Source organism: Liolophura sinensis, chromosome 8, assembly GCF_032854445.1.
Source record: "Liolophura sinensis isolate JHLJ2023 chromosome 8, CUHK_Ljap_v2, whole genome shotgun sequence".
NCBI lineage: Eukaryota > Metazoa > Mollusca > Polyplacophora > Chitonida > Chitonidae > Liolophura > Liolophura sinensis.
In genome coordinates, this window is record NC_088302.1 from 28,662,305 (window position 1) to 28,688,511 (window position 26,207).

General features: G+C 37.6%; 1 protein-coding gene across 1 annotated transcript; it reads right to left on the reverse strand.

The window, feature by feature from the left end:
* Positions 1 to 3,090: 3,090 nt before the first annotated feature.
* On the reverse strand, positions 3,091 to 19,044 carry LOC135472264 (B-box type zinc finger protein ncl-1-like). Its single transcript, XM_064751680.1, has 3 exons — positions 18,973 to 19,044; positions 18,065 to 18,160; positions 3,091 to 10,668 (listed from the first exon to the last, which is right to left on the reverse strand). The coding sequence occupies exons 2-3, from the start codon at positions 18,139 to 18,141 to the stop codon at positions 8,385 to 8,387; spliced, it is 2,361 nt and encodes a 786-aa protein (XP_064607750.1). The 5' UTR covers positions 18,142 to 18,160; positions 18,973 to 19,044; the 3' UTR covers positions 3,091 to 8,384.
* Between the last annotated feature and the right edge of the window lie 7,163 nt (positions 19,045 to 26,207).

Sequence of the window (26,207 nt, forward strand, 5' to 3'; positions counted from 1 at the left end):
TTGTTAATGGCCATAAATTACCAAATTCATCACCTTCTCAGTCTGTATAACCTCCAAGGCCACAGAAGTGGAATGTACGTCATCACAGCTTCATTATACAAGTCCTTCATCCAGTCCCTTTTGATTTTACAAATCCACCAAGAAGATCAAAGGCCTCCCCAAGGTGTTTGATATCAAAGTAACGAAGTACCAGCAGAATTATAAACTGCAACAGTATTGGTCATCATTTCAATGATTTGGAAGATTCATTATTAGATGTTTGTCACACCAATCTTTGTCACATTGTCACACCAATCTTCACAATACCTACATGTATAGAACAAGAGTTCAGGATTTAATATATAACATGTATATATAGCAAGAGTTTCTTTTTTCAAAAAAAACAAGTACATAGAAAATAAAACAGGCATATTTTCAAGACGTCTTAATTCTAGCGACAATGTATGAAGTCGAATGGCTGATGAAAGCATGGTCATGTGGCACTGCATCTCAGTAAGGTGTGAGTGGGCCATTATCTGGTGGTTTGGGGCACTTTTATGTCAATGGCTCAGACACACAAGGTGCAGGTTCAAACTGTCACTGCTTGTGGGGCCTTCGTGGCAATAAGCGGACGATGCCGTTAGAGTGGTTATTTGCGCAATCTTGTGTTCTTTGAAGACCATTCATATTTCTACAATTATATCATGTGTATATTTGTACATTTCATGTGGGAAAGTTCATCTGTAAACTGCTAAAGGTCAGCAGCATGTGCCCAACCTTTAAGGGGCATATATACAGTGGTAAATATGTAATGAGAAAACCCTACTTTGACAATTTTGTTTTCTTTTATTGTTGTTTACCACCACATTCAAGAATTTTTCTCTTATGCAATGCCAGCTACTGCGGGAAAGGGAAATGCCTTGGAGAAAACCACTAACATTTGGCAAGTTACTGGCAAATGCCGTGCAGGCTACTATGAGTGATCTTTGGTCTGTGAACCTACGTGGTTGAAATGTTGAATATGCAGAAGTTAATGTTACCTTTAAAATTGATCACATAAGCTTTCAGATGGCGACAGTATAAATTTACTGTAACCGTAACAGGTAGGGTTGTTGAGTTAAATCACAAAACACACTCACTCACTCACAAGTCAGAGTAGTCCTCACTCAAAATACTGACTACACCAATTTGCTTTAAGTTATTCGGGGCTAATTTAGCTGCATCAACCTAAACTCACCAATTAACAGAGGGGTGTTTCTGGAAGCAGTGCCTAGCCTCTAGTTACTCCTGGACCGATTCTGTGAAGTTGTAAATCATTTACCCCAATTCCTCCAATTTTCCGTACATGAAAGAGCAACGTTCTCACATTTTTAATTCGATTTTGGTAACAAAAGTACATTGCTTGGATCTCAGGGCTCACAAAAAGTATGATTTTATCAGACATCACGGAATAATGCCTTCAGAATATGCACACCAAGCAAACATAAGAAAAAGTTGAATTACTGAAAGTCTGTTAATCTGTGACATTCTTTTTGGAAGTGATCAAAGTTTCACCTAAAGAGTCAAACTTGCTTCTTGATCATCAGAAGTTTCCTGCGTTCCACTTTGAAGGATTATTGCTGAACACAACACTGGTAATATTTCAGACAGGTTATGGTTTTGTTGGACTTCCACATCACTGAGATGTAGTTCATGTCGTGAAATCCCGCTTCCGAGTGTTAATATAATTAAAAATGATAGAAGAGACATGTGAACACGAGTCTATCCGATAACCTGCAAATCATGCTGTAAAAAGTAATTTTGCCTTACATGAGGATATGCAGTATCTTTCATATGCTGTACAGTTCTGTATGGCTTAGACACCCAGTAATGTCCCTGCCTGCAAAACTTAGGTCATCATGACATCCACATAATTACTTGCCTTTATTCCACTTTAGATGAAACCTTGCTTTCCTCCAGACAACCAATAGTTTTATTTACACATTGCTTTTCAATCCTGTTGTACAATATATTAGGTCTCCCCTGTTACAGACAAGGGCAACCAGTCGAAATAACCTATGTAACAATTCCCTGAAGTTTTTACGGTCCTGTACCATTTTCACGGTGCTGTACTGTACTACAAACCTCACTAACCAAGGCATCGCAGCCAGTAATTATACTTAATAACTTAAAGACCGTCTACTTGAATGGCATTTTAAGCCATACTGAGGAAGACTTCACTTACATGATGGCTACCACCATTTTTGTGGAAGGAAATCGGGCAGAGCCAAGAGGATACCTATGACGGGAGAGAAAGCCAGCATGAGTGTGACTTGGAACTCATTAGGACCACGCAGGTGAGAGGCTATTTAAAACTGTATCTCAATTTTAAATGTGCTTAACACTAACAAAGACGAATCAAAACAACTTTCTCAAGCAAACAATATACTTTATTGAATACCATTCAAGTTTACACTCGTAACAAAACTGATGAGAAATAGTAAAAATTGATTATACACCATACACGTTTGACAGATCATAAATTAACATAACCTCAAAATTATCAAATCAAGGAATAATGAAAGGAGATCAGTATAACGCACCTTCCTCCCAAACATGAGGAAGGACAGCGGAACTACAGACTTTTACAGGACAACTATTGCATCTTAGTCAAACCGTGAAACAAGACAACTAGTCCTATAACACACAGGGATTACTGCATACACAATTTGGTTTCATTGGCTTGTGTCCAACTCCAATACAAATTAAACCAGCTTGATCTACTTTCTCAAACAAATTGCTAATTTTAAAACAATACATTTAATTTAATCATTCCCCTCGGGAGGTTCATGATCAGGATTACATTTCAGTCGGCCTCACAACAATACTCTTTTAAACGCGGCCTTAAATTGGGCAACAAGGTGGCTACACAACATGTAAAACTGTGGCGTATTTTTAAATCCACAAAAACACTTAAGCACCCAAGACATGATTATGCTACTCACAAAATGGTTCATCAAAACAGAACACTTTTTTTTTTCTGGTGCCCAGAATTAACTGGAGAACCTTTTGCATTATGCTACCCCAAATCCCAAAATTGTCTCCACTAGGAAAACTTAGTAAAAAAAAAAAAAAAAAAAAAAAGGAAAAAAAAAACATAAAAGAAAAAACTTTTTTTAACATTTTTTTTTTCAAACAGGCAATTATGGAATGTGTAGGCAATTGTTAACAACGATCAAACCAAAATTAACTGGCACTTGCTGGTCCAAGATTGCATACTGAATTGTAACTATAATGCTGTCTGTGGAAGGGAAGATGAAGCGGGTGATTCTTTAACCATTTAAAAATTAATAAAAACAGGACTTCTACGAAGAACCTTTCTTTCGATGAATTTCACGGAGAAGTCTGAAACTCTTTAGACAGCCTTTGCACCCCATGAGATTCAGGATTAAAATAGTAAGCGATTTAAAATGAGGTAAAAGATCAAAGACCAGAAACAGCTCTCCAACAAACAACTGGCCAACTTTGGAATATTGTGGAATAAAAGACAGTTAAAAGTCGATCCGACATCAGTCCTAGCTGGAGTTTGCAAAAACAGTTTTCTGTCACTTGAACGGACAGGAATGTATATCTACAGCCCATGGCTTATCTTCTGAAGTCAGTGTTGAGCCAGCAAAAGATTGTAGTAGGTGAAAAACAGTATTTTATAACAGAAAAACATCAGTTCTGTAAAGCCAACATACTTTGTTCACACGGAAAGTGGAGCATGAAGACCTCAGTCTGCTTTAAGACATGAGCACAAGGTTTGCGTTATTGATTTGGGATAGCAATTGTTCAGAGCTGGCTGTGGGCTTGGATAAAGACGGCTCCCTGGTACCCTTCCCCACCCCTATTGCCCCAACAGCCATGAGTCACCACTCTTCCACCCGATGACTCATTCAACACTCAATACTGACAGCTGCTCATGCAAATGCTTTATCTCTATGGCAACAAATTACTCTGCAGTCTTGGCAGAAGGATTATCAACAAGGGCAAAAATTTACTACATAAATCCTCAGAATAATAATAATAATAATAATAAAAAACCAACAAAAACACACCACATATAAACACTATAGTAACAAAATATGGAAAATTACACAATTTAACGGTCAAAAAGGTAACTTGTGATAGTAATATTCTGATAAGCACACGAACAATACTAAGTGAAATCAACATCAGCACCTTGTTACTTCAGGTTTCTGCTAGATGGACTGAACTTTGGGGTTGCTATGGTTACAATATCACATCAAAATGTAACGGTAGATATATATATATTTAACATTTTACACAGAACTAGAACACCGAATTAACACTCTACTGCAACAGACAATACTAACTGTGAGCACAATATTAGTAGCCAAGAATTTCTCGCCACAACATTTGTACAATTCTAGACTCTTAAAATTTACTGACATAGCAACTTTTGTTCATTTAGCCACGGAAGATGTACAGAGTAGATGAGGCAAACATCAAATTCTCATTTTTTAAGATTTTTTTCTCCTCTTTGTGTAACAATCAAATATTGCTATTCTAACTGTTAATTAAACTGTTAATAAACAAACCATTACAAAAAACACACATGGATCGGTTCTCAAAATTTGTGTGGACAATACACCAGTTCCAAACAAGAATGGTCTCGATCAATTGTCCATTTATAATCAAAACACATTTGGCTCATTACAAAGTTCCACTGAATGAAAAAGGGTGGAACGTCTTATTTTCAACTGACCCAGCAAAATATGCCAGACTAAAAATATAAGGAAGTTTAATGATGAATAACAAGTGGAAAAATAGTGGTAGTGATGAGAATGTGACTGTGCATGATAACATGACGGCAGATTGGTCTGGCGGGACAAAAGGTCCAACCTCGGCCAGCTGCAGAAATTATGCCTTGACAAAAACAGATCCTATAAGAAGCTTTAAGCACCAGATTAGAGTTCAACAATATAACTGTGGACTTTGGGAGTGAACAAATGAACAGGTGTACATTTAACCATACAAGTTACTGACATGCAGGAGGCCTCAAAACCAGGCATCAAACAGTCCATCCTCTACTACATATCAATGGCAAATTTGAAAAATATTTTCTGATACAAAAAGTGGTTCAGTCACGTCTAAAATCACACCAAATCCACAATACATACACTACGTTACTTTGTGATTGCATAGCATTACATTGAGAAAAGAAGTTTACCTTAGATCAGGGACAACTGTGGTCTGCATACACCTAGGTCAGCCAATACACACATCTGTCCAGTGGCAAATTATGCTAGTCTGTCTATAAAGTTCAACATTCAATCTTACTAGGTTAATAGCTGGGCTTGAGTTCACCCACTGAACACTGGCAGTCAACACCAGCTCAGGCCTTTCACACAGGTTAACTCTATCATGTACATGTAGTTTGGTTACTAGCTTAATCAACCTAATATTGAACAATTAATATAGGTATCAAAATAAATTAAAGTTATAACGCAAAAAAGAAAACAAAAAAAAAATTAAAACTTGATAAATTACATGTACACTGAAGCTGAGACTGTATTAAATAAGTACTTAGCTTTTAATATTAAAACTAAAGACATAAATATGTAATGGTGTGTGTTGGGCCACCAGACTGGGTCTCCTCACTCCAGGGAGGACTTTAATACAATCAACAGCCAAGTAATGCAAGTTCCAAATGTGACATTATGACAGTAACAACAATAAAGTTCTGGCACAAATAAGTGTCATGGCAGGATGGTTGGGGGTAGGGGGATATCAATACAGCTTTCAATTCAAATAAATAAATAACACAATTAAATATCACATAATAACTTAGCAACAGGTAACTAATTTAATCCAGTCACAAAAATCTTTACTGTCTACTGAGCATTCAAGTTAGAAAATTGTCAGAAAGAAACTGAATAAAAAAACTGAAATTCAACTTAGAAATGGAAATGAATTTGTTCACGGAGATGACAGGGGTTTTTTTGTTTTGTTTTTGTTCCTGCCTTTTCAATATATATACATGTATTTTTTTTTGGCCAGAATTTTTTTTTTTTTTGATTTTTTTTTTTATAGACAATCTCAATGAGAAAGAGTGTCTAGGCTGCGAGGCTGAAGTGCTACCAGTCACCTCAGCACAATCCAACAGTAAACCTCCCACCACATGCATCATTAAAAACAAGATGAGAATATGAAATGATGGCAAATCTTCAATGGTGATAATGAATCTTGCAATAAAAGTTCTGAAATGACCATTGTTTTAACAAGGTAACAAATTTAACAGAGCAAGAGGTTGCAGATAATCTGTTGCGATTCCACATGATTAGCACCAATTGATAATGGTTTGTGACATGAGTGGGGAAACAGATCCCCACAAAACTTAAGGAATCTAAACTGAAGGGACAAAATTACACAAACAGCCATGATTATGATGATGAAACATCACCCTGTTAAAAATATAGTGATTAGCTCTTAAGGACATTCATAAAACTCCTGCTTCAGCAGCCAATAGCAGGTGTAGAAAATCCGGTACAGAGATAACAAAAAGCAAAGACGAGGTACCAGCAGTTCCAAGGCAAATATTAAAACTCTGACAGTTAATACAAGTAAGAAAGAATGCATTCAGTTTTGCCCTAGAAGAATATTTTTGTAATATTTTAAAAATCTCAAGATTTTGATTAATTAGCAAGAGCTGTCTGCAATAGGAAGACACTAACTGTGGTGGTAAATGTGCCAACAATGAAGGACAATATCTGATGTGGTACACATGTATTATGATGTCTAAAATACAGATCAACATTTGTTCCGTTTTGAAGAGATATTTTAACTTCATAGCCAATTGTGGTACAACAGTTTTACAGAATATACTCATTCTGACAAATGGAGATATATAAATATAAAATGCATTATCTATTTTTGTCAAAAGTTTAACATTTCAATAGTAGCCAAAACTATACTAAATAAAACTTACAATGGAATATATTTGGATTTCACACAAAGCATTGTCCACCATTGGTATTTGTGGACCCTACAACATGCTCACATCTAATCATATTACAAAAATATAAATACTCTTTGTATGCAAATTAGTCTAGTAACAAACTGTTCAATAAAAGGGCTCAAAATTGCACTATAGTCAAGTGATCAACGAAAAAAATAAGCTTTTAGCAATTGAATTGATGTTTTGTTTGAGTGGCACGAACTCGGCAGCACACCTACTACAGACGGACCATGCAAGAACACTTTGTTGTGATGTGCTTTTGTAAGTAGATAATATATAAAGATTACGGATAGCAGAGCCTTCAAGCAAATATCACATCTCCAAGGACAAAAATAATAAATAGAGGGATAACAAGGGCAACAAACTAAAGTTAAAGGATTCAGGTGAGATAGTGTCCTGAAACTCAGACAATTACCCTCTGATATGCTTCATGCTACAGAGAAATCATAATATTAACAACAGCTTTAACACGGACTAACAGCATACATTGATATCGAGATAGTTGCACAAATAACACTGAACCAAATCTATTGCAGTTTGATGAGGTAGGCACAGATAAAATAGTAATGATAGTGAACTACAATTTATCAACAGAAAACAATAATAGTAAACCATCACATTAAACCAACAACAGCCCACACTTTTTCAAACAAAATTTGCTAATTAAACACAAAATAAAGAAAACACAAGATGGAAAAATAGAAGAAAGACACATAAAAACGACAGGCCAAGAACGTTTGAACATCTGTATACAAGATCTGTGAAATACTTTTGCAAGTGGCACGCAGTCTGTCGTTGATGACGCAGCCGGTCATGATGCTCCACTGCTAGGTACTGAACACAGACTGACAACAGTGATTAAGTTTTGGGAATGGTATTAAACAGTTCAATGTTGATGTAGTAGCTTAGGGGACATAAATTGAACCCGAAGTTCAGTCTCCCTCCAAAAAACAGACCAGCCACTGTGCAAAGCACAAAACTTAGCTTTGTTGCACACTGAAACAAATACAGGTACAGAATTATAACTGCGACAATTCTTGGCTCTTTGCCCAGTTCAAAATGGACAAGTTGAATACTGACACGTCACCTTCCAGAATTTGGCAGATTTTCTGAATTGTGACTATTATAATATACTCAATCACGGACTCCAACTAGTCCCTTAGATCGACTTGTGTATAAAAACAAACAAAGCGACGTTCAAAACCTGACTAGCAAGTAATCTCCACAGCAGCCTTCATTTGGTCAATGTTCAATTTATAATAAAAATTTTATCAACTTGTAAACAAAGGACAGTCTTTACCCAAACAACAAATAACTTTCTCCTCTGGGAAAATGGCAACAACCAACTAGCACAGCCACTGCATTTGGACAAGCACTGACCACACAACCAAAATAGAAGGGTCTAAAGACCAAGGCTTGGCACCTGGGCATAGCGGTAGATGTAGAGACGATAATCCTTGCTGGCCAGCACCACGGAGCCATCATCCATCAGCGACACATCAAAGCACTGGGCATGCTTCACCTTGCTCTCCAGGGCATTGATCAGGTGGCCATCTTGAGTAAAGATGGTTAGATTGAAGTTGTTGTGGTTGTCTGCCACCAGAATTTCCCCAGCACTGTTGATGCCGACTCCAATGGGGTAGTTAGTGATGCCTTCTCCCCCAATCTGTCGTAGGAACACCCCTTGGTAGTTGAAAACCTTCACGCAGTGGGCACGGTTGTCGCTGATGAAGATTTCTTCTTTGTCGTTGACCACCACGCCATTGGGGAATTCCAGATGTTTGGAGCAGCCAAACTTGTTGAGGACATTGCCATACTGGTCAAAGATGAGCACTCTCATGACTTTACATTCAACAATAACAATTCGCCCCTTGTTGTCAACGGTTACTCCTCGTGGGTGCTGCAGAATGTTTGCCCCAAACTTCCTGACAAACTGACCATACTGGTTGAAGATTTGGATCTGGTGGGTTGGGCTTCTCTCGGTAACTATGATATCTCCAGAGGTCTTTACTACTGCCACACGGTTAGGATACAACAATTGGCCATCTCTCTTCCCACATTCCCCAAACTGGAACTTGAACCGCCCTTCCTTGTCAAAGATTTGAATTCGGTGGTTGTTTGTGTCAGCCACTATTATATCATTCTGGGCATTGACAGCGACTCCGCTGGGCTCTGTAAACTGGCCTTCAAGTACTCCAAATTCCCCAAACTTGCAATGGTATATCATCTTTTGGCGTTTGATCTGAGACTTTGGAGGGTACAGGTTGGTGTTGATCAGCTTGGAGGTGAGGTCTATGATTGGATCAGAGCTGGTGGAGAACACATCAATGCCATTGTGGAAAATATCCAAGCCGCTAGACCACTTCTCATAGGGGTTGGTGTCGGCTGCTGGGTAGAAAAGGTTATTTGTTGAAGGGTACTGCTTGGTTAAGTTGGGCGCCTCAAATATATGGCTATTGGACAGGCCATTGCTGGTGGGAGCCATTCCATTAGGACGGGCAATGGGCTGAGGTTTGGTGATGGGTTGGAGGAGCTCATTTCCTTGACGCACATAGCCGAATGTGTTTCGGATCCCAGTCTGGATGGCCTGGAAGTTTGACACAAACTCTATGTCAAACATATTCAATTGGTTGTTAATGTCTGGGACACTGTTGAGCAAATTGTGAAAACATTGGTCGATGAAATTCTTGAAGAGAAGTATTTCAGTGGAATTAGCATGTTTCAAAAGTTTGTCAAGAAAGTCACATCCTTGGTACAGTCGGTCGATATTCTCATGCATTTTTTGAGCTAGAGTGCTGAGCGAGACCTTCTTTCCATTAAAAATTTCATCCAATTCTTTCAGGGACTCCTGCTTCCTTTCCTCCAGCATTGCAATGTAGAAATTGTGGGTGTCATTGATGTCGTTTTGAGCCTTGTGGTAGTGGACCTGCAAACGGTTGGAGGTGTGTTCAATGCCCTTAGCTGCTCCTCTTAGTTCTCCAGCCTTTAGTTTGGCGTCCTCAGCAGTGTGTCGCATGTCTTCAATTTGTTTGCCACCAATTTCAGACATGAACTGGTACTCATGGCCTCGGCTGTGCTCCATGTAAGTGCATTCTTTGCAGATGGGAACAGAGCAGGTCTTGCAGAAGTATTTGAGGGTATCATTTTTGTGGCGGGGACAATTGATAGCTTTCTCTGACTTGACATCATCTTTACTGCCCTGCAGCTCTCCCATGGTCATGACCCGGTGACCTTCAAAACAGTGCATGAACTGGTGAGCCATCACGCAGTTGGAGCACAAGAAATTGGCGCAATCGAAACATCTTGCCACAGCACTCATATCCTTGCTCTTGCAACCAGTGCAGTGTAGGGCACTGGACTCCAAAGCGAACGACTCCAAGATATTGCTGACTGCATAGTCGGACATGAGGCCTGTTAAGCCCTGTGGGGTCAGATAGGTGTCCTGGTGGCACTCTGGGCAGCTTATCTTCTCCGCCGACACCTGCAGCTTCTCCAGACATGGCTGACAAAATGTGTGGAAACAAGTCAGCACTTTGGGAATTGTATAAGTTTCATTGCACAAGGAGCATTTGGTGTTGACAGCGGCCTCCATCTCGCTGTCCGAGGAGTTGGATGCTGTGGTCAGGGTGTCGCTGGACGGGGTAGGGGACGACATGTTGGAGTCTCGGGCACCTAGCACATTGCACCTGCAACACACAAATGACACCAACACTTAAACCAGTGACAAAACGATGTACACTGTGCCAGTGTTTACTAGATTAACACAAATGATTAAGTTAAGTTAAGACAAGTAGCGTAACAAAATTCAGCAGAATACTGTATATGGAATCAACCATATCAGCCCAAATATTTTTTTTTTACCTTGACTGAAATGTACATGGTCATACACTCAAAATTATCTTATCTAAAGCCTATAGCTAGAATGATGATTCTATTAGCCTGAAAATCTAAACACTACATTATTACTGTAGTTTCAATTATATCACAACAGTGTCCTATTGTCAAAGACACCAGTCATGACACACCCCTGTGTACAGATTTATCTGGGATTACCACTTCTTGGTTTATCCTATCCTCCTAATGAAGCCGAACTAAAACATAATTTGTAAAGTGTTTCCCAACTAGGGGGACTGAAGCCATGCAATAGTATGGGAATGGCAGAACATCACACCAATAAATTAACCCTCCATTAGAACCGATCTTTTACCGATGTGTAATGACAGTTCATGGGTCTTGTCTGGCGTTACCTTGCTATCTTATTAACCAATGCATAAACCCATTTATTTGCAACACCTATGACCAGTAAAGTGGAAATGCACTGTTGAGTGACAAAAGTAACAGGCCTGTCATCCCCTACAGCTTTACCAATGGTTTATATATGTAAATTTTTTCAACAAAAAGGCTTACGTTCAAAAAGAAGTGATCTCTACCCTAACAGTTTAGGTCATCAGAATAATATCTATGACCCAAGTCCACAACAGAACAAAAATGGATAAAATTTGGCTGCAAATGGATGAAATAGCCCCAGCTGTAACTTTAGCTTGTCATGGTGAAGGTATGAATGAAATTTTAATTCCATATGAAACGCTTTGAAGAAATCAATGGATATAATTTTGTCCAAACTGGACGTAGGGTCCAAAACTCAAATCTGATCGGTAACTGTGTTGAAGCAATGTACTAAGTTTCAATTCAACGTGATGAGAAATGTTCAAGAGTATGGACAACTAGTGTGACAGGTCTTTTCTGATGGACACGGTGCAAACACAGTCCCTCATGGGGACAGATATGAGATACATGTAAGTTGTCAGGTTAGGTCTCAGCACCTGTGCCTTTTTGGAGTATAAACATAAAAGAACATTATTTAAAAAAGGTGAGCTAATTCCACGTGACTTCAGATTTAAACTTCAATCAACAAAAGGCAACAAAATGGACTTCCCGTAGGTGTTCTTAACCTTTATAGCCGAGGGCAATGGGTAATAAAATGAAAGTAAACCACTATACAGTACAGCAGAGGGATTCTTCAGACCTAAAATCTATCTAACAGCCAGCGATTTATCAACTTCGGAGAGTGATTGGTCTTCAAACCATGGCCAACAGGCAATTAATTATACAGATTACCCCACTTTAAATAAATACCTGAAAGTATCCATAATATCGCAAACATAAAAGGCATCCATTTCTGAAGCACAGCCAGTGAAAATGGATGTATTCAGTTGAAGTTTTAAATTCTTGAGAAGAACGGTAAGTATCCAACTCTGCTGGACATATAGCTTATATGTACTCCAACAAATTATTCTGGCATCTTATTAGGATCTGCCCCTCAATGAATAGGTGAACCAAGCTCTGATTGGCCTACAGATCCCGTGATTCAAAACATGCAGAACTGAGCAGCTACTCACCCAATACCATAACTTTGGGGGTGAGTAACTACTATTCATGTGAAAACACAAGCTGAGGATATGAACAGTGCTCAGGTAGTAATCTGACAACTGAATGCTAATAAATACAAGACTGATAACAACAGGATATGGCTCAAACCTCCTTTCAAGTTATCAATTTCACTTCATCTAGAAAAGAGTGCAAAAGATGGCACACATATACTTAGTAGAATTCCCAGAAATGGGGCTACAAGTCTATTTGCTCAATTTATTCCAGGCTTTCCTAACTTAGATGGCAATGGCACGAACTGATAATGAAAATGAGTGTACACTGGGTGTAAAAAAAAAAAATTCATGTCTAAAATGAGCTGAAGGGATGCAAATGCTTATGGTTCATACAGAAGAGTTTGAACCAAATTATAGCAACTTAACCTGTCAGTCTTCTCTTCTGTCAATACCCATTGTCTAAAATGTTTACTACTGTCAAAGTGAAAAAAAAACTACATGTAACCATTTAGTGATCTATAGAGGGTAGCTTCTTTTCAAAAAGCTTTTTACAAAACTTCAAATGGGCAAAAATTAGATACATCAGTGTTTAATTTCAACAAATTCAGCATTAGCTTTTGATGATGGAAACGCTTTCTTTTAACAAACAAATTCAAATAAATTTTACACCAACTTCGCTTTAAATTAATGGAATATTGTCAACGCGGTAAAAATTGATGTTATACTGTCAAAAGAACTACGTTATTTTTGTGTCAAAAATTCTGGATATATGTCTCATTTCATTCTAAAAGCATATCAGCCTGCATGGAAGGTACTAGAAACTAGGGGAGACAACTGCCTATTGCATGTATACTAGGTAAGGTGGCAATTCATTCATATGAATAATTTTCATAGTGCACGTTCTTCTTGTACATGTATATGTAGCAGTGCTTATCCAAAAATGAAGGGTTATTTAATAAACTTCAGACCACTTTTGACAGCAGTACAAAGCAATTAGCATATCTTATAATGCAAATAGCATATCTTATAAAGCAAATAGCATACCTTATAAAGCAATAACTTACTGGCTACATACAGTGAATATTTATTGCCCACAGTTTAAATCTGAAAATGATAAGCTTCTTAACACTATCTCCATCAGCTAAGTTCAGCACTGTGACTTAGACTGCTTTAGTGTTTGCTTGTAACATGCTCCCAAAAACCAGACAATGGAGCTTGTCTGAACAGTGTCCAGTTCACCCAAAGCTGGCCTTGCAATCAAAAGTCTTTGTTCTTCTGAACCTCAGATTTAAACATTGATTAGCTATACAGATTTTATAATGCATCTGCATAGCATTAGGCACATGTTCACCAGTTATATTTAGACTGCTGACAATGTCCTTTGTCCTGGTGACTGACAAAGATGACAAAGGCTGGCACATTACACACAAAGAGATGAGGGAGGGCGAGAATGTGAGAGAAGCCAGGGGAGCTGCCCCATGGACTGGGAGCGCAGGAGAGGCTTGCCCAATCTACTACACTTGTAGGACTTAGTGGTAAAACCTGGGAAGGAAGACATCCCTGGGAGGGAGACAGCCTGACCTGGAAAAGGCCTCTCCCAGACAGGTTCCTGCTAACCAATCACCAGGCTGGCCTTACTCAACTGCTTTCCTGAATACACTTCTTTCTAGTGACTCATGGCAGCCCAGCCACAAGAGATTAATAATTTATGCTTCCAAAACAAAGACTCTGCTAAATTCACCAAGAAGCCTGGAACTTTCAAGGCTGAATATTGCCTTTTTTCACAATGGAAACCTTTACTGAGCAAATGTTATATTTGTAAAATTTCTTAACATTTCGGGCTATTTATTTGAATCAGAGAGCACTGATTCATCAAAAATAGTGATTCATTATTACCCACAAAAGCCATGAGATGGCAAATACAACCATCACTGTTTCGGCCCTAAAAGTCAATGAATGAAGTTCAATTATGTCATATAGTTCACAATGTATAATTTTGTGCTGAATATGTCATGGGTGTTCGCATATATAGGGTAATCCAAATTCACAAGAGCTGCTTTAGACAGGTCAAAAGTGTGTGAGGTGTATGTAAATACTGCCAATATCCAACTCTGGTGGTTTCAGTTCTGTACGTTAATTACTCTAATGCCTTTACACTTTCCATACGCAGATAAGAAACAGTAGCAGTGAAGAGCAAAAAATTTGTGTTTTCAATCCATTTGACTGGTTTCCAACACTCAAAACCACTTGGGCTCAAGACAATGTTCATTTAAATCAGTCTGTTCATCCAAAATGTGATTTCCAAAAGTATTTCATGTATTTTAAATTCAACAAATCTGAAGTTGCATTAATGTCCCCCAGCCATGTTTTTGATAATCATACAGCATATTATCCAAGTTTACTCAAGTATATTCAGAGGGTACTATGCAAAATGTTTCATATACCAAAATCTATTCACAAATAAGCTTCGAGACCAAAGTAACCTTAAATTTCCCCTATATTGTGGTTAAGACCATTGTGATCCTCTTGGTTAGCAAATTACGAAATGCATATTTAGCCCTAAAAGACACAGATGTACAAATTTCAAATACCAAAACAGGTGTCATCCACAGGTATTTTTAACACCGTGCAACCATGAAAGTCCATAATTCTTTTTACATCAGATTTCAAGACATAAGCAAATCACGCAAAATGTGAATCAAGAAACACAGATCCACGAACATTAATTTGGTAACATGAAAAATATGCATAAACCAAAAGTGCACCACATACTCAACGTTACCTGTGAGTTTTATGGTTCTTACTAATTTCAAGATATGAGCAACCCACAGAAACGTAACCCACTGAAAAGCAATTGATTTATATACAGTACCCTTTTACGTTTGAAAAGGGGGCATACACCAAATTAGTTCAAGACCAGACAAGAGTGCACAACATTGGAAAAAGCACAATAATAGTTTTAGGTATACAACGTACAAGTGAAAATGTATGTCCTTGGTACATAACACTTCATAAGAAATCGGGTTAACATGTCCCAGCTCATGGCACCCAAAAGTAAGGGTATACCTTCGTATTCAAAATAACACGGATGACAAATAACGCATTTGTCACAACATATTTGTTTATAAAAACAAATTCCATGGCAAAGCCAGGTAATTTGTTTGCACAAAGATTACCTCAGTCAAAAGTGCATACCATATCCACATGTGTAACTGGAAATGGGGCACCCCCCTCCCAAACCTCAAACATTTCAAAATAACCATGAATAGTGCTGGGCCAGTTACATGGGCACAAATTTTCCATCAGTAAGAATGAAGTGTATAATGCTACATTCAGTCATGTCTGCTGTTAGCAAATTAGTCCTAAAATAAACAAATTAGAAGTCAAGGTAACTGAGCCTGAATAACTATGTCTTCAGAACTGGCTTTGCCACAGCAAAACAAAATCCAAAAAACTGAGTTAGAATCAAAGATACTGACAAGGCAAGCCAGGTAATTTGTCACAGGAAACCATTCATACATGGATCCACAGGAGGTCAGATGATTTCCTGGTTTGCTGATGTTGGCTTTATGGCTTTCACACCTTTGTGGTCGATATCACCGGGTGTCTGGTGATAACCAGTTGGGAGGAGAGAGAGCCAAATCTCCAGTTACTTAGCAAATGTTTTTCTTAGAATTTGTATCATGAGTTATGGATGTGCCATTTACTTGAATGCATCAATTCCACATGCAAATACGGGAAAACTTTGTATCTCTGGTGCATCTAAGCGGTTGCATCTTGCCCTTGAAACATAGGAGTGCTTCTCCTGAACAGTTTTTATTCTCTTATTTCCTCACGCAAACAGCCGCAAGATAGTCTCTGATTCTTGTTTATAAAGTACGGAGTCTGCCTAACATATTAGACATGTATTTTGACAAATGTATTATACCTACATCCATACTGAAGTCAATGCCTTGTCTAGAAAAAAATTGGAAGGTCTGGATCCTAAACATAAGTGGCATTGTGACCATGCATAAAGAATGTATTAACTGTATCTCTAATGATGATTTCCGAGTGCTTTTAAGTCTGTGAATTAAAGAAATTTGGGAGTTCAAATGTTTTCAGATCTATAATGGCTATAGATATGTCCAGGCTGGATTCATGTTTGGGGATCCACAAAGTATACAAGATGTAACCTGAAAAAGTCATTCAACTGCGTATAGCAGTCTTGTGATCGATCTTGCCAATCTTACAACTAAATGTTGCCGCATTGGATCATAAAATTTGATCTTCTCCAATTTCTTCAACAAAATGTGGGATTTGTAACTGCACACATGATAAATATACATATGCAGCAAAAAGCAAAAATAACTCTGTAAGCAAAAGCAATATTCTTGACCGCCATTTGAGAATCACAAATAGAACAGATCTATTTGGAGTAATAAATTTATACATGACTGCAGTATCTATCCAGTTTTCATCAATATTTACGGGAAACTCACCCAGTATATATTATCACAATATTCACAGTACTCCAAGTTAAAACCTGCGACTTTCTTACATTACAAATAAACCTCGTACTTTTTGGTAGCTGGTTCCGATTCACTTTTGCTCAGATCTGTCCTATTTAATTCACAGATAAACTGTTAGTCATTTTGGCCAGTTGTTCCCCATTATTCGGCTATATCATTTAAACATGTCCAATCATTTCTAGCGCTGACAGAAGTTCAATCCAATGACCTCATTTGTGAACCATTTATAGCAGTTTTCAGCTGAAGTATAAATTATTTTTTAAAAACTCGACTCGAGACAGCATATAATGCCTGAGATACCCTGTTAAGTTTCAACCAATTCGGAAGTTAAAACAAATGAAGACTAGATTTCAATTATGTACTGTATACATATAGCCATCTTTGCACAGCATGCCACCATCTTGTTTTTCGGATTACTCCATTGGCAAGGGCACTTGATGTTCATGCCCCTTGAACATTCAGGTATATACAAAAAGCTATCACTCACTTGGTACTACCACGCCCTCTGTTTGATCTACCCATACTTTAACTTTACATAGTGATTTTTTTTTTTAACCACAGTCCAAAAGCCTGAAGATTGCTTGCTATTATTAATCTGAGTTTACAAGATTTGCAATTTTTTCTGCTGTGACACATACTGAACTTTTGTGATGACTTTTTGTGACTGGCAAGGCACGAAACATACATGTTCCTACAGGAAATGATTCTAACTTTTGTTCAGTTGTTTTGAAATCTGTAGCAAGTGCTTAGAAGTTCAAAAACACAAAATGAAGCAACATCTGTCAACTATTTGCTACAAACAGTGTACCCAAAGAATCCCTTTGTGTTCTTAATACTCTGGGTTACTTTTCTTCTTTACTGCATTTTTCAGTCCTTTATTTTTCATGTAAACAAGATATTTTTAATCATAACAAAACGATTAAGAGTCTATTTTAAGTATGTATGGAAACTACTAAGCCATGTCATTCAACAAGTAATCAGCTAATTATTGAAATGTTTCTGCTTCCACAATAAACAACAGGAAGTTACTGGGTAACAAACCTCGTCATAAACAAGAGATAAGTAATAATATCCACAATAATCAAATGTGGTAAGGAAATGGAAGCCAATATTTTGAAAGTCATTGCCATTTTAAAATGGACGCCAGAGATAACATGTAGTACAGTATGAATAATCTTGGGTATTACCTGTCAACTTCAAGCATGGACATGTTCAGCTGATTTAATCCCGTCTCGTAAGGGTATTCTCCTGGCCTCGGCTTCATGTGAAATTCCAGCTGATAACTGCAATGAACACAAATAATGTTGTAATGTCCAGCAATTCTCTTAAAGCCTATCTGGGTTGTAGCCTTAGTCAGGGTATACCCAAGCTACGCAGTTTGTTGTGACATCAGTAACCCTTTTGAATCACCAAGTCACCTCGTGTGTGGGACGTGTATATAGGATCTAAAGGGTCAAAATTCCTATCATTCTTTACATGGGTTACACAGCATGTTCAGTAGTTTGTCCCCAAAAGATTTTGAAACACGAACTTCTCATAAACAGACGCGAAATCAAAGGCATGCAACTTTCTGTTGTCTTGTTACGCCGTTAACCTGCCTTATTTTACCGTCGCTCATTTTTCTTTGTGTGTATCCTTGTGGATGGTCCTTTGTCAGGGTCGAGCACGCCCTGAGAAAGACGACCAATGAAAAGCTCTCTAACAACCGACGACGTCCGGCTGTGCACCAGCAGGCTGATAAGTCCACCCAACGCCAGCAAACAAAGAACCAACAAATATTTGTCTTCTTATAAACTATATCTAGCTAAAATAAAACGATAAACTGAAAAATCCACAACAAATTAACGGAGACTATTTGTATAGAACGAAACCATTGGCCATATCCTGCTCACGCCTGTATATATGTGACTCATTGTTTGGCTCGAGCTCAAAATAACTCCTACTTGCCCTAGCACGAGCAAGACATGAAAAAATACCAGCCAAATACCAAGAAAAAAATGTTAATCTTACCAAACTAACAAATTCAATCGAGGTAATCTTGTCCCTGGACGGCACAACCACACTGAAACATGGGATAAATGGAAGTAATACTTACTCGAACTGAAGGCAAAGGAGTTTATTTGGAGGAAGACATGTGCGCCTTATTGTCCCGCCACGGTCTCTTAGAGGATTGCCTCGTTTTCGCAGTCACGAGCTGAAGCCGAATCGTAGCGCCCTCTACATGTGTGTACGTGACAGAGGAGGGAGACAAAGAACGACGATTGCACATTCCCATCATCCAACAACACTACCATGTAAAATCGTGTCAAATACATGTCCTCGTGACTTTTTACTTTATGACACACCATATACATATATGTACGCATAAGTTTGAAATAATTAAACATTTGTTATACCGGATAACCTATCCTTAATTATTTAAACGATGATTTTATGTTTATGTAGACTATTTTTACATAAATAGGACAGCTCCAAACAAAATATTTATAAAGAATTGAGCTGTCGACACCTGTCTCGTTTGAAACACAGTATCGAGGGACAAATTCAAATTCTCACAGAAAACGGTGCACATGTCCGATGTTGATTATCACGTGGTGACAGCAAAACACTTATAAACTAAAGTCAAACGAAAAGATAATACAAGGACCTTATAGAGCAAATATATACACGACTGTAGGCACAGCTAGGCCAGACCTACCAGGTATTTCAATTCTCGTTTATTTGATTGGTGTGTTACGCCCAACTCAAAAATATTTCACTTATACGACGGTGGCCAGCAGAAAGGAGGGGGAAACTGTGCAGAGCGCAGGGAAAGTCCACTACCACTAACATGATCATATATATGTACAATGGCATTTATAGACACGACTTAGGCATACATGCAATGTTCTGCGCATGGAGTACAAAGGCACTTTGATTCCAGGATAATTTCGTTCCTGTTTGATAAACTATTATTATCCCCAAGAAACGACAACAAAGTGTGTGATCAAATATTAATAAAGACCTCAAATGTACAATTTAATGAAATGATCGTTTCACCGAGTATATGTGTATATGGCGTTATAATCGCAACAATTATACAGTTTTAAAATCAATCAAAGTTATAATCACAACAAACTATGACAAAAAGAAGATGAGAATTTATCTACACGTACGTGCATTACACTGAGAATTTATTATCAATGTACGGACTTACAGTTAAGTGCTTGATTGTTTTTGATATTATGCTTTCTTAGACAAAGTTGCTGCTTCGGTTGCGGCTTTCAGCCAAGAGGTTTGTCAGCTACTGCGCCGTCTTTGTCATATACCTAAGAACTAAAGTTTTGAGGAACGGCGTTCGCCACCAGTCAAATATAAACATATTGCTAAAGAAGGTCCGAGAAAAAGAAAAAAAAAAGAAGGAATCAGGCTTAATTAAGATCAAGTTAAATTTGACAAACACCTTTTCAACCACTTAACAAATTCACTAGCCTAGGGAGGTTATACTCCATGATAATTTAAATGCACCTAACCATTGTTAACCTCGTTATATAATAAAGTTTTTCTAACCCCTTTCTGTGAATACAATTATTTTAAATCGCATTACAAGATCTGCTATAACATACGTGCATGGACAAGCCTGAGGTATCGACTGAAAATAATCAGAAATTTTGAAAAGCTATTAAAATACATACAATACTAAAACACACCAATATATTTTCGTAATCACCACACAGTTCACCTGTTAATGAGTTTGTAGATCTTTTCTAGAATCAATGTCTATAACGATGTATTCAACATAAATCATATCTAACAAAGCAGACAAATAGGACAGTGCATTGCATTGAGAATACGATGATGTACATTGTCGTAATTTATTTTGGAACTTACTAATCGACTCTACATTCATGGTCGCGAACCTTATAATAAAGGACCTCAGAATATTTCGTCTGAAGCACAAACATGTTTCCCCGGCCTCTCTATATTTATATAGGATCGCATTTATATACCAGATGTGAGCCGGTATTCCTGCATAGACTTGAAATATTGGTTATAATTTTTTCACGTTTTTAAGACAAGTTCATTCATCCAATCGATTTCTACACTGGAGTTGAAACGCATACATATATATACAATACCATTTTACTTATGTGAGTATAGTCAGTTTCTCACAGAAACTTCACGCAAGACCACATGTAACGGTCCTACACGAGCCTGTCACTGTATACCCGCGAAAGCACGATGTAAAGGAGGCACTGGAGCCCCGTTCTGCAGGGATTGATTCCCTGTTCGAGGCTTTGGTCAAACCAACAACAACTTGATTTGAGAGATATTAAATTCTTATATTTCTATACAAAATGGTTAGACTATTTACGAAGACATTATATACGCACAACTCTGCATGTAATGTCGAATATACTGCACATACATTATAAAATTTGGATCATTCACAATTAGGTAAAAAGCGACATTTAAAGGGTTCACTCGTACATTTACCACGTTCACCCACCCCAATAATGCTTTATTTTTTATTTATTTGATTGGCGTTTTACGCCGTGACAATTGCTTTACATACGTAATGGTATGGTTATCCATAATTCTTAAAGTGAAATACAGCCCCTGACTAATGTTTCACTCCACTGAAAGCCTACCATTCAAAGTATCTTAAACCTGCATTAAATAATTCGTTTAAAGTTTTTTTCACCCAGTAAAAGTTTGGTGAGACATCTCCAGCGCGACTCCATTATCGAAACCAAGGTGACGTCACGTTTACTCTAGCTGTCTAACGTCGAAGGTATTGCCGTATTATAGTCAAAGCAGATGAAAGTTGTGGACTTCGCCGATGAAGTTCCAAGTGATAAATAGCTTTCTCTGAAATTGGACACACTTGAAGGATATTTCTTCAACTGCTTGAATTGCTGATACAAGTAAGCCCGCTATATCGGTTACAGTTTAAGTAGATTGTATAGATGCACTGTTGGAGTACTCCTGGTTCAGGTCGTAGCCTCCGGAGGCGTTTTGCTGGTTATTTTGACCCTTGTTAAATGTTTATAAAATTACTTTAGGATTGTTGTACAACTAGATTCATGCTCAACAAATTGAAATAAATCTAAGCACCTCTGAGGCTGATCTAGGCATTCGACTGTCGTTGAATTTTATGCTTCGGTTTTGTGGTGGTGGTATCTAAGATGAGAGCAGTACTGACCTAATCATCGCGGACGTCAGAGAAACCCCCTCGGCTTGAACACTGCGTTTTAATAATTTTACAATATTTTATAAAAGAAAACAGGAAAAAAAATTATCCCTTGTATGCGAGAAATACAAAGGAGCAAAATTGATATTCTTCCATTCTAATTAATTTAGAGGGAAAATATATATATGTCAGAATTAACTTACTTTAAGTATTGTTCGTGAGTTGCCGTTTTCTCAATCCCATAAATGATTAAATCCCTAATGAATTTTTCACTGACTGATATTTGTTATTTGGAAACTGCTGACTAAACACTAACATGGACGACAAAAATGTATTTGAATAATTTCAACGGCCTATAGAGTTTACTGGGGAGATGAATGCGGTTTTTGGGTCGAGATGGTATGCTGCTGTCTGACATTATTTGTGATACCGTCGTTGAATATTACACGGCTTGTAAATCAACTAATTGTACGTCTTTGGTGGTCCGTAAATGATACACATCTATTCCACAACTCTGTGTGAAACGGCCCTTCTGCTACACGCAACTAAATCGTAAATTTCAAAATGATGTCCCGTGCAGTAGCTCATATATGTCACATCATGGAATGAGTGGTTCAAGGCTACGTCACAGCTTTGCCGCGCAATCTGATATAGCAACGTGTTTGACTGTATAAAATTCTCAAGATGTCTGCCTCAATTCACACCAACCATTTGTGCAGTATTGTCATTTTGTTCTGCATGTTATTCGGTGAAATCTCACAAAATAGCACAGTATGATACTTTTTAGAAAGCTTGAGAATCCTGCTTTCGATTGAAATATGTTTTAGTCAGGTGCTGTCTTGTCTTTTAAAGGGGTTATCTTATATGCCATGAAGGAAAAGTTGGTAAGCACGACGTCTTATTGCGTTGTATATCTGTGCTTGTCTCGTATGGCCAAAATAGTGTATATCTGGAAATTACCAATATCACTAATATTTGATGTTTTAAACCGGTAATAAATGATACGGGAGTCCCTTTCGGGCAGAGTGAAACGCATGCGCAAGGAAGAATAAAACGGAACTCGTATCCTTTATAAAGCGTTTTCAGCTTTTTAAATTAATTGCGTGGGCGAAGTGTAACAAGTGCAACAAATCAGATCAAGTTGGGAAAACTACCGGAAAAAGTTTGTAACATGTTATAATGCAGGTTGCTTTTAAATCCTTATTAAATAGCAAAAGTCAGCAATTCGATCGGTCTCCCACAGCATATATAGCCGAATATATAAACACGGTTAAGCTAGTCGGCGCCATTCAGTTTTTACTTCTAAATAGACCAACCTTCATTTCTGGTTCTCGTGGCAGTTTACGTGCGTGTTATAGGAGTGAAATGATGTGACCATTTTTTCCTTCACATTTTGGATCCATTTGATCATGTTTCCCTCTTTTAAAGACGAATGCAAAATTAGAATTATAAATAACTTAAATCTGACAAAATGCTGGGAACATTTTTTAGAAACAGTCATAGTAGTCTAGCGCCCACATATTAGAAGGATTAACTGTAACTGAGGGGGATTACCTAGATGTTGTGAATTCTGAGATTCTGCTAAATGTCTGTTTTTAACCTATAGAATAAACCACCTCTGCCAAGACAGCATTACGTGGACCCTATATAAATATTGAAAGTGTATGCATGTTCAAGAAACTATACCGGACATTTTTTGCCAAAACGTCCATATTTGCTAATAAAATCAAATTTTCATGTTTTTACCAAGTAGAGGTCAAATTAATGCCGTTCAGTGACTATAGGATTGTACCTGTGCTATTTAGTGTGTTAAAATGAAGTTTGAAAAAGTTATAAACAGAAACAGATTATAAATTTTACGAATTTTTTTGAACGTATAAGCGTATTGATAAATGCACAGGCGAGGTTCCTATTTTGTGAAATGTAATTACTTGCGCATATTATTAAAAATAGCAAAAATTCGAATATTTTTGCGGTGATCAAGACGGAGAGGCACATTGTGATTAAAAATAATTTCCAAACAAATTATTATGGAGATAAATAGATAAAGGCATTTTATCTATTTTCTCCCATTTTTTGATTCTTTCTAGTTTGAAAGATTTTGGTTAAAGAAGATCAACGTGTTCAAAAGTTTAGATTTTTTGATGCTTTTAACTTTAAATATTAATTCAGAAAAATCTATGACAAATATAAAAAAACCTTGGGTCATTGTTTTCTTCAAATGACTTTCAAATGCATTTTGGATGAAAGAAATGCTTTTTAAAATGTTGAAATTTGGCTACAAAAAGTATTTTACAAAACAATTCAAATAATACAAGTTTTCAAATAATTTTCTGTTATATTTTTAGTAACACAAAAGACATAAAATTTTAAAGTTTACCTAAACCTGTTTTGAGAAAATATAGGCTTACACATATATGACTATTAGATTAATATTTGCCCCACAAACTGTGCTCGTAGGATTCATTTATTTTACTGCATTTATAATTTTGTATTAGAAAAATGTGCAGAAAAATATTAAATAGGCTTATAGATGTTTTTCATGTTTTTTTTCTTTTTTTTTTTTGTTCTGTTCTTTCTGATGTATTGTTGTTTCAATTTTGAATGGTCGTATATACATTTAGCTGACAAAGTTTCAGTGACGTATGAAAATGTTGAAGTACATGAAATATACATGTATTACAATGTAACGGCGGTAAGGTTTAAAGGTGAATGGAGGAAACATCATTTTCAGAGCCCGGGAAAATCAGAGCACTTTGCCAGCCAGGTGTCAGTCTGTACCAGATGTAAAGCCTCGGCCGATGCAAAGTCTAAGACCTGATCACCCATTAGTATGAAGTCCGATAAGGGCCACAGTATGCCTCCAGTAATACCAAGGGCGATGAGACGAAAGGGCGAAGCTGCGATGCAAAGGGGCGAAGTCACGATGCAAATTCGCCCCTTCGCATCGCAAGGTCGGATTATCGTGTCTTCGTTTCTTCGCATCGCAGCTTTGCTACTTTGCATCGCAATTAACTTCGCCTCTTCGCATCGCAACTTCGCCCCTTCGCCATTGATATTACTGGAGGCATACTGTGGTCCTTCAGCCATCATACATTAGGGCGTAAACCATATACACGTATAGTAACTCAGGAACAAGCAATATGGGTCTAAGAGTTGTTTCCCTTGAATAATTGAACCTGTTGGAAACTGACTGTGGCGCACACAGGGTTCGATTCCAATTTGGGTCTAATCCAAAACCGACAGTTTTGGTACATCCCTGCATGGTATGGCCTGCATGAAACGGCCTAAACTTGGAACTTAATCGACTTGTAACTTCCTACTTATGGTGAAGCCATGCGTTAATTTCAATTCCATTCAATGACCAATTCGCAAAATTGTCCGTAAAACTGGTAAAAGCTCAAAAGTGGACAAACACGACAATGGTACAATTTTGAGGCAATATAATAAAAGAATTACGGCATAGGTAGTAAAATCAGAGCGGCGATGACAAGGTGATGGTTGGCAAATGGTCACACCTAACTAGTGAATTACGGCCGCTTGTCAATTTACGTCAGGATTTTATTTTAACTGTTCGTATAAACGCACGAACAGTTAATTTAAACGGCCGAATGCACGAACTTGGTCAGTAACTTGTCATGGTGATGCCATCCATGTAATAATTAAATTTCAATCTAGTACAATAAGGAAAACTGTCCGGAAAATGACGTGTAATTTGCCTTGGTAAAACAATGTGTACGATAAGATCTAATGCGGATCGACGAGACATTTGGAAAATAATCCGAAAAACTGTGAAAAGCCCGTAATGAACAAAAACGTGTACGGCCATTATTTTGTAGAAAATGAAAGAACAGGCAAAAAGCACGATCTGTAGCTTGTCATTGCGATGACACGCATGCGTGTATTAAATTTCAATTCAATTTGTGAAACAATCCAAGGAAACGTTCAAGTCCAAAAGTAGACAGAAAGGCCATAATTTTGTCGAAAATGAATGAAAAGGCCAAAAGCACGAACTGTAACTTGTCATTGTGATGCCATGCAGGCATACAAGTATACTAATTAAGTTTCAACCCTTTGGGAAGATATTCTGGAAGCTGTTCATGAATAAACGTGGACAGAAAAAAACATAATTTTGTCCCCAAAGCATCAAACAGCCC

Excerpts from the sequence above, each read along its gene's own strand:
- LOC135472264 (XM_064751680.1), bottom strand. The coding sequence starts at position 18,141 with ATGAAGCCGAGGCCAGGAGAATACCCTTACGAGACGGGATTAAATCAG. Across the intron at positions 10,669-18,064 it reads TCCATGCTTGAAGTTGACAG|GTGCAATGTGCTAGGTGCCC; the intron begins GTAATACCCAAG and ends TGTGTGTTGCAG.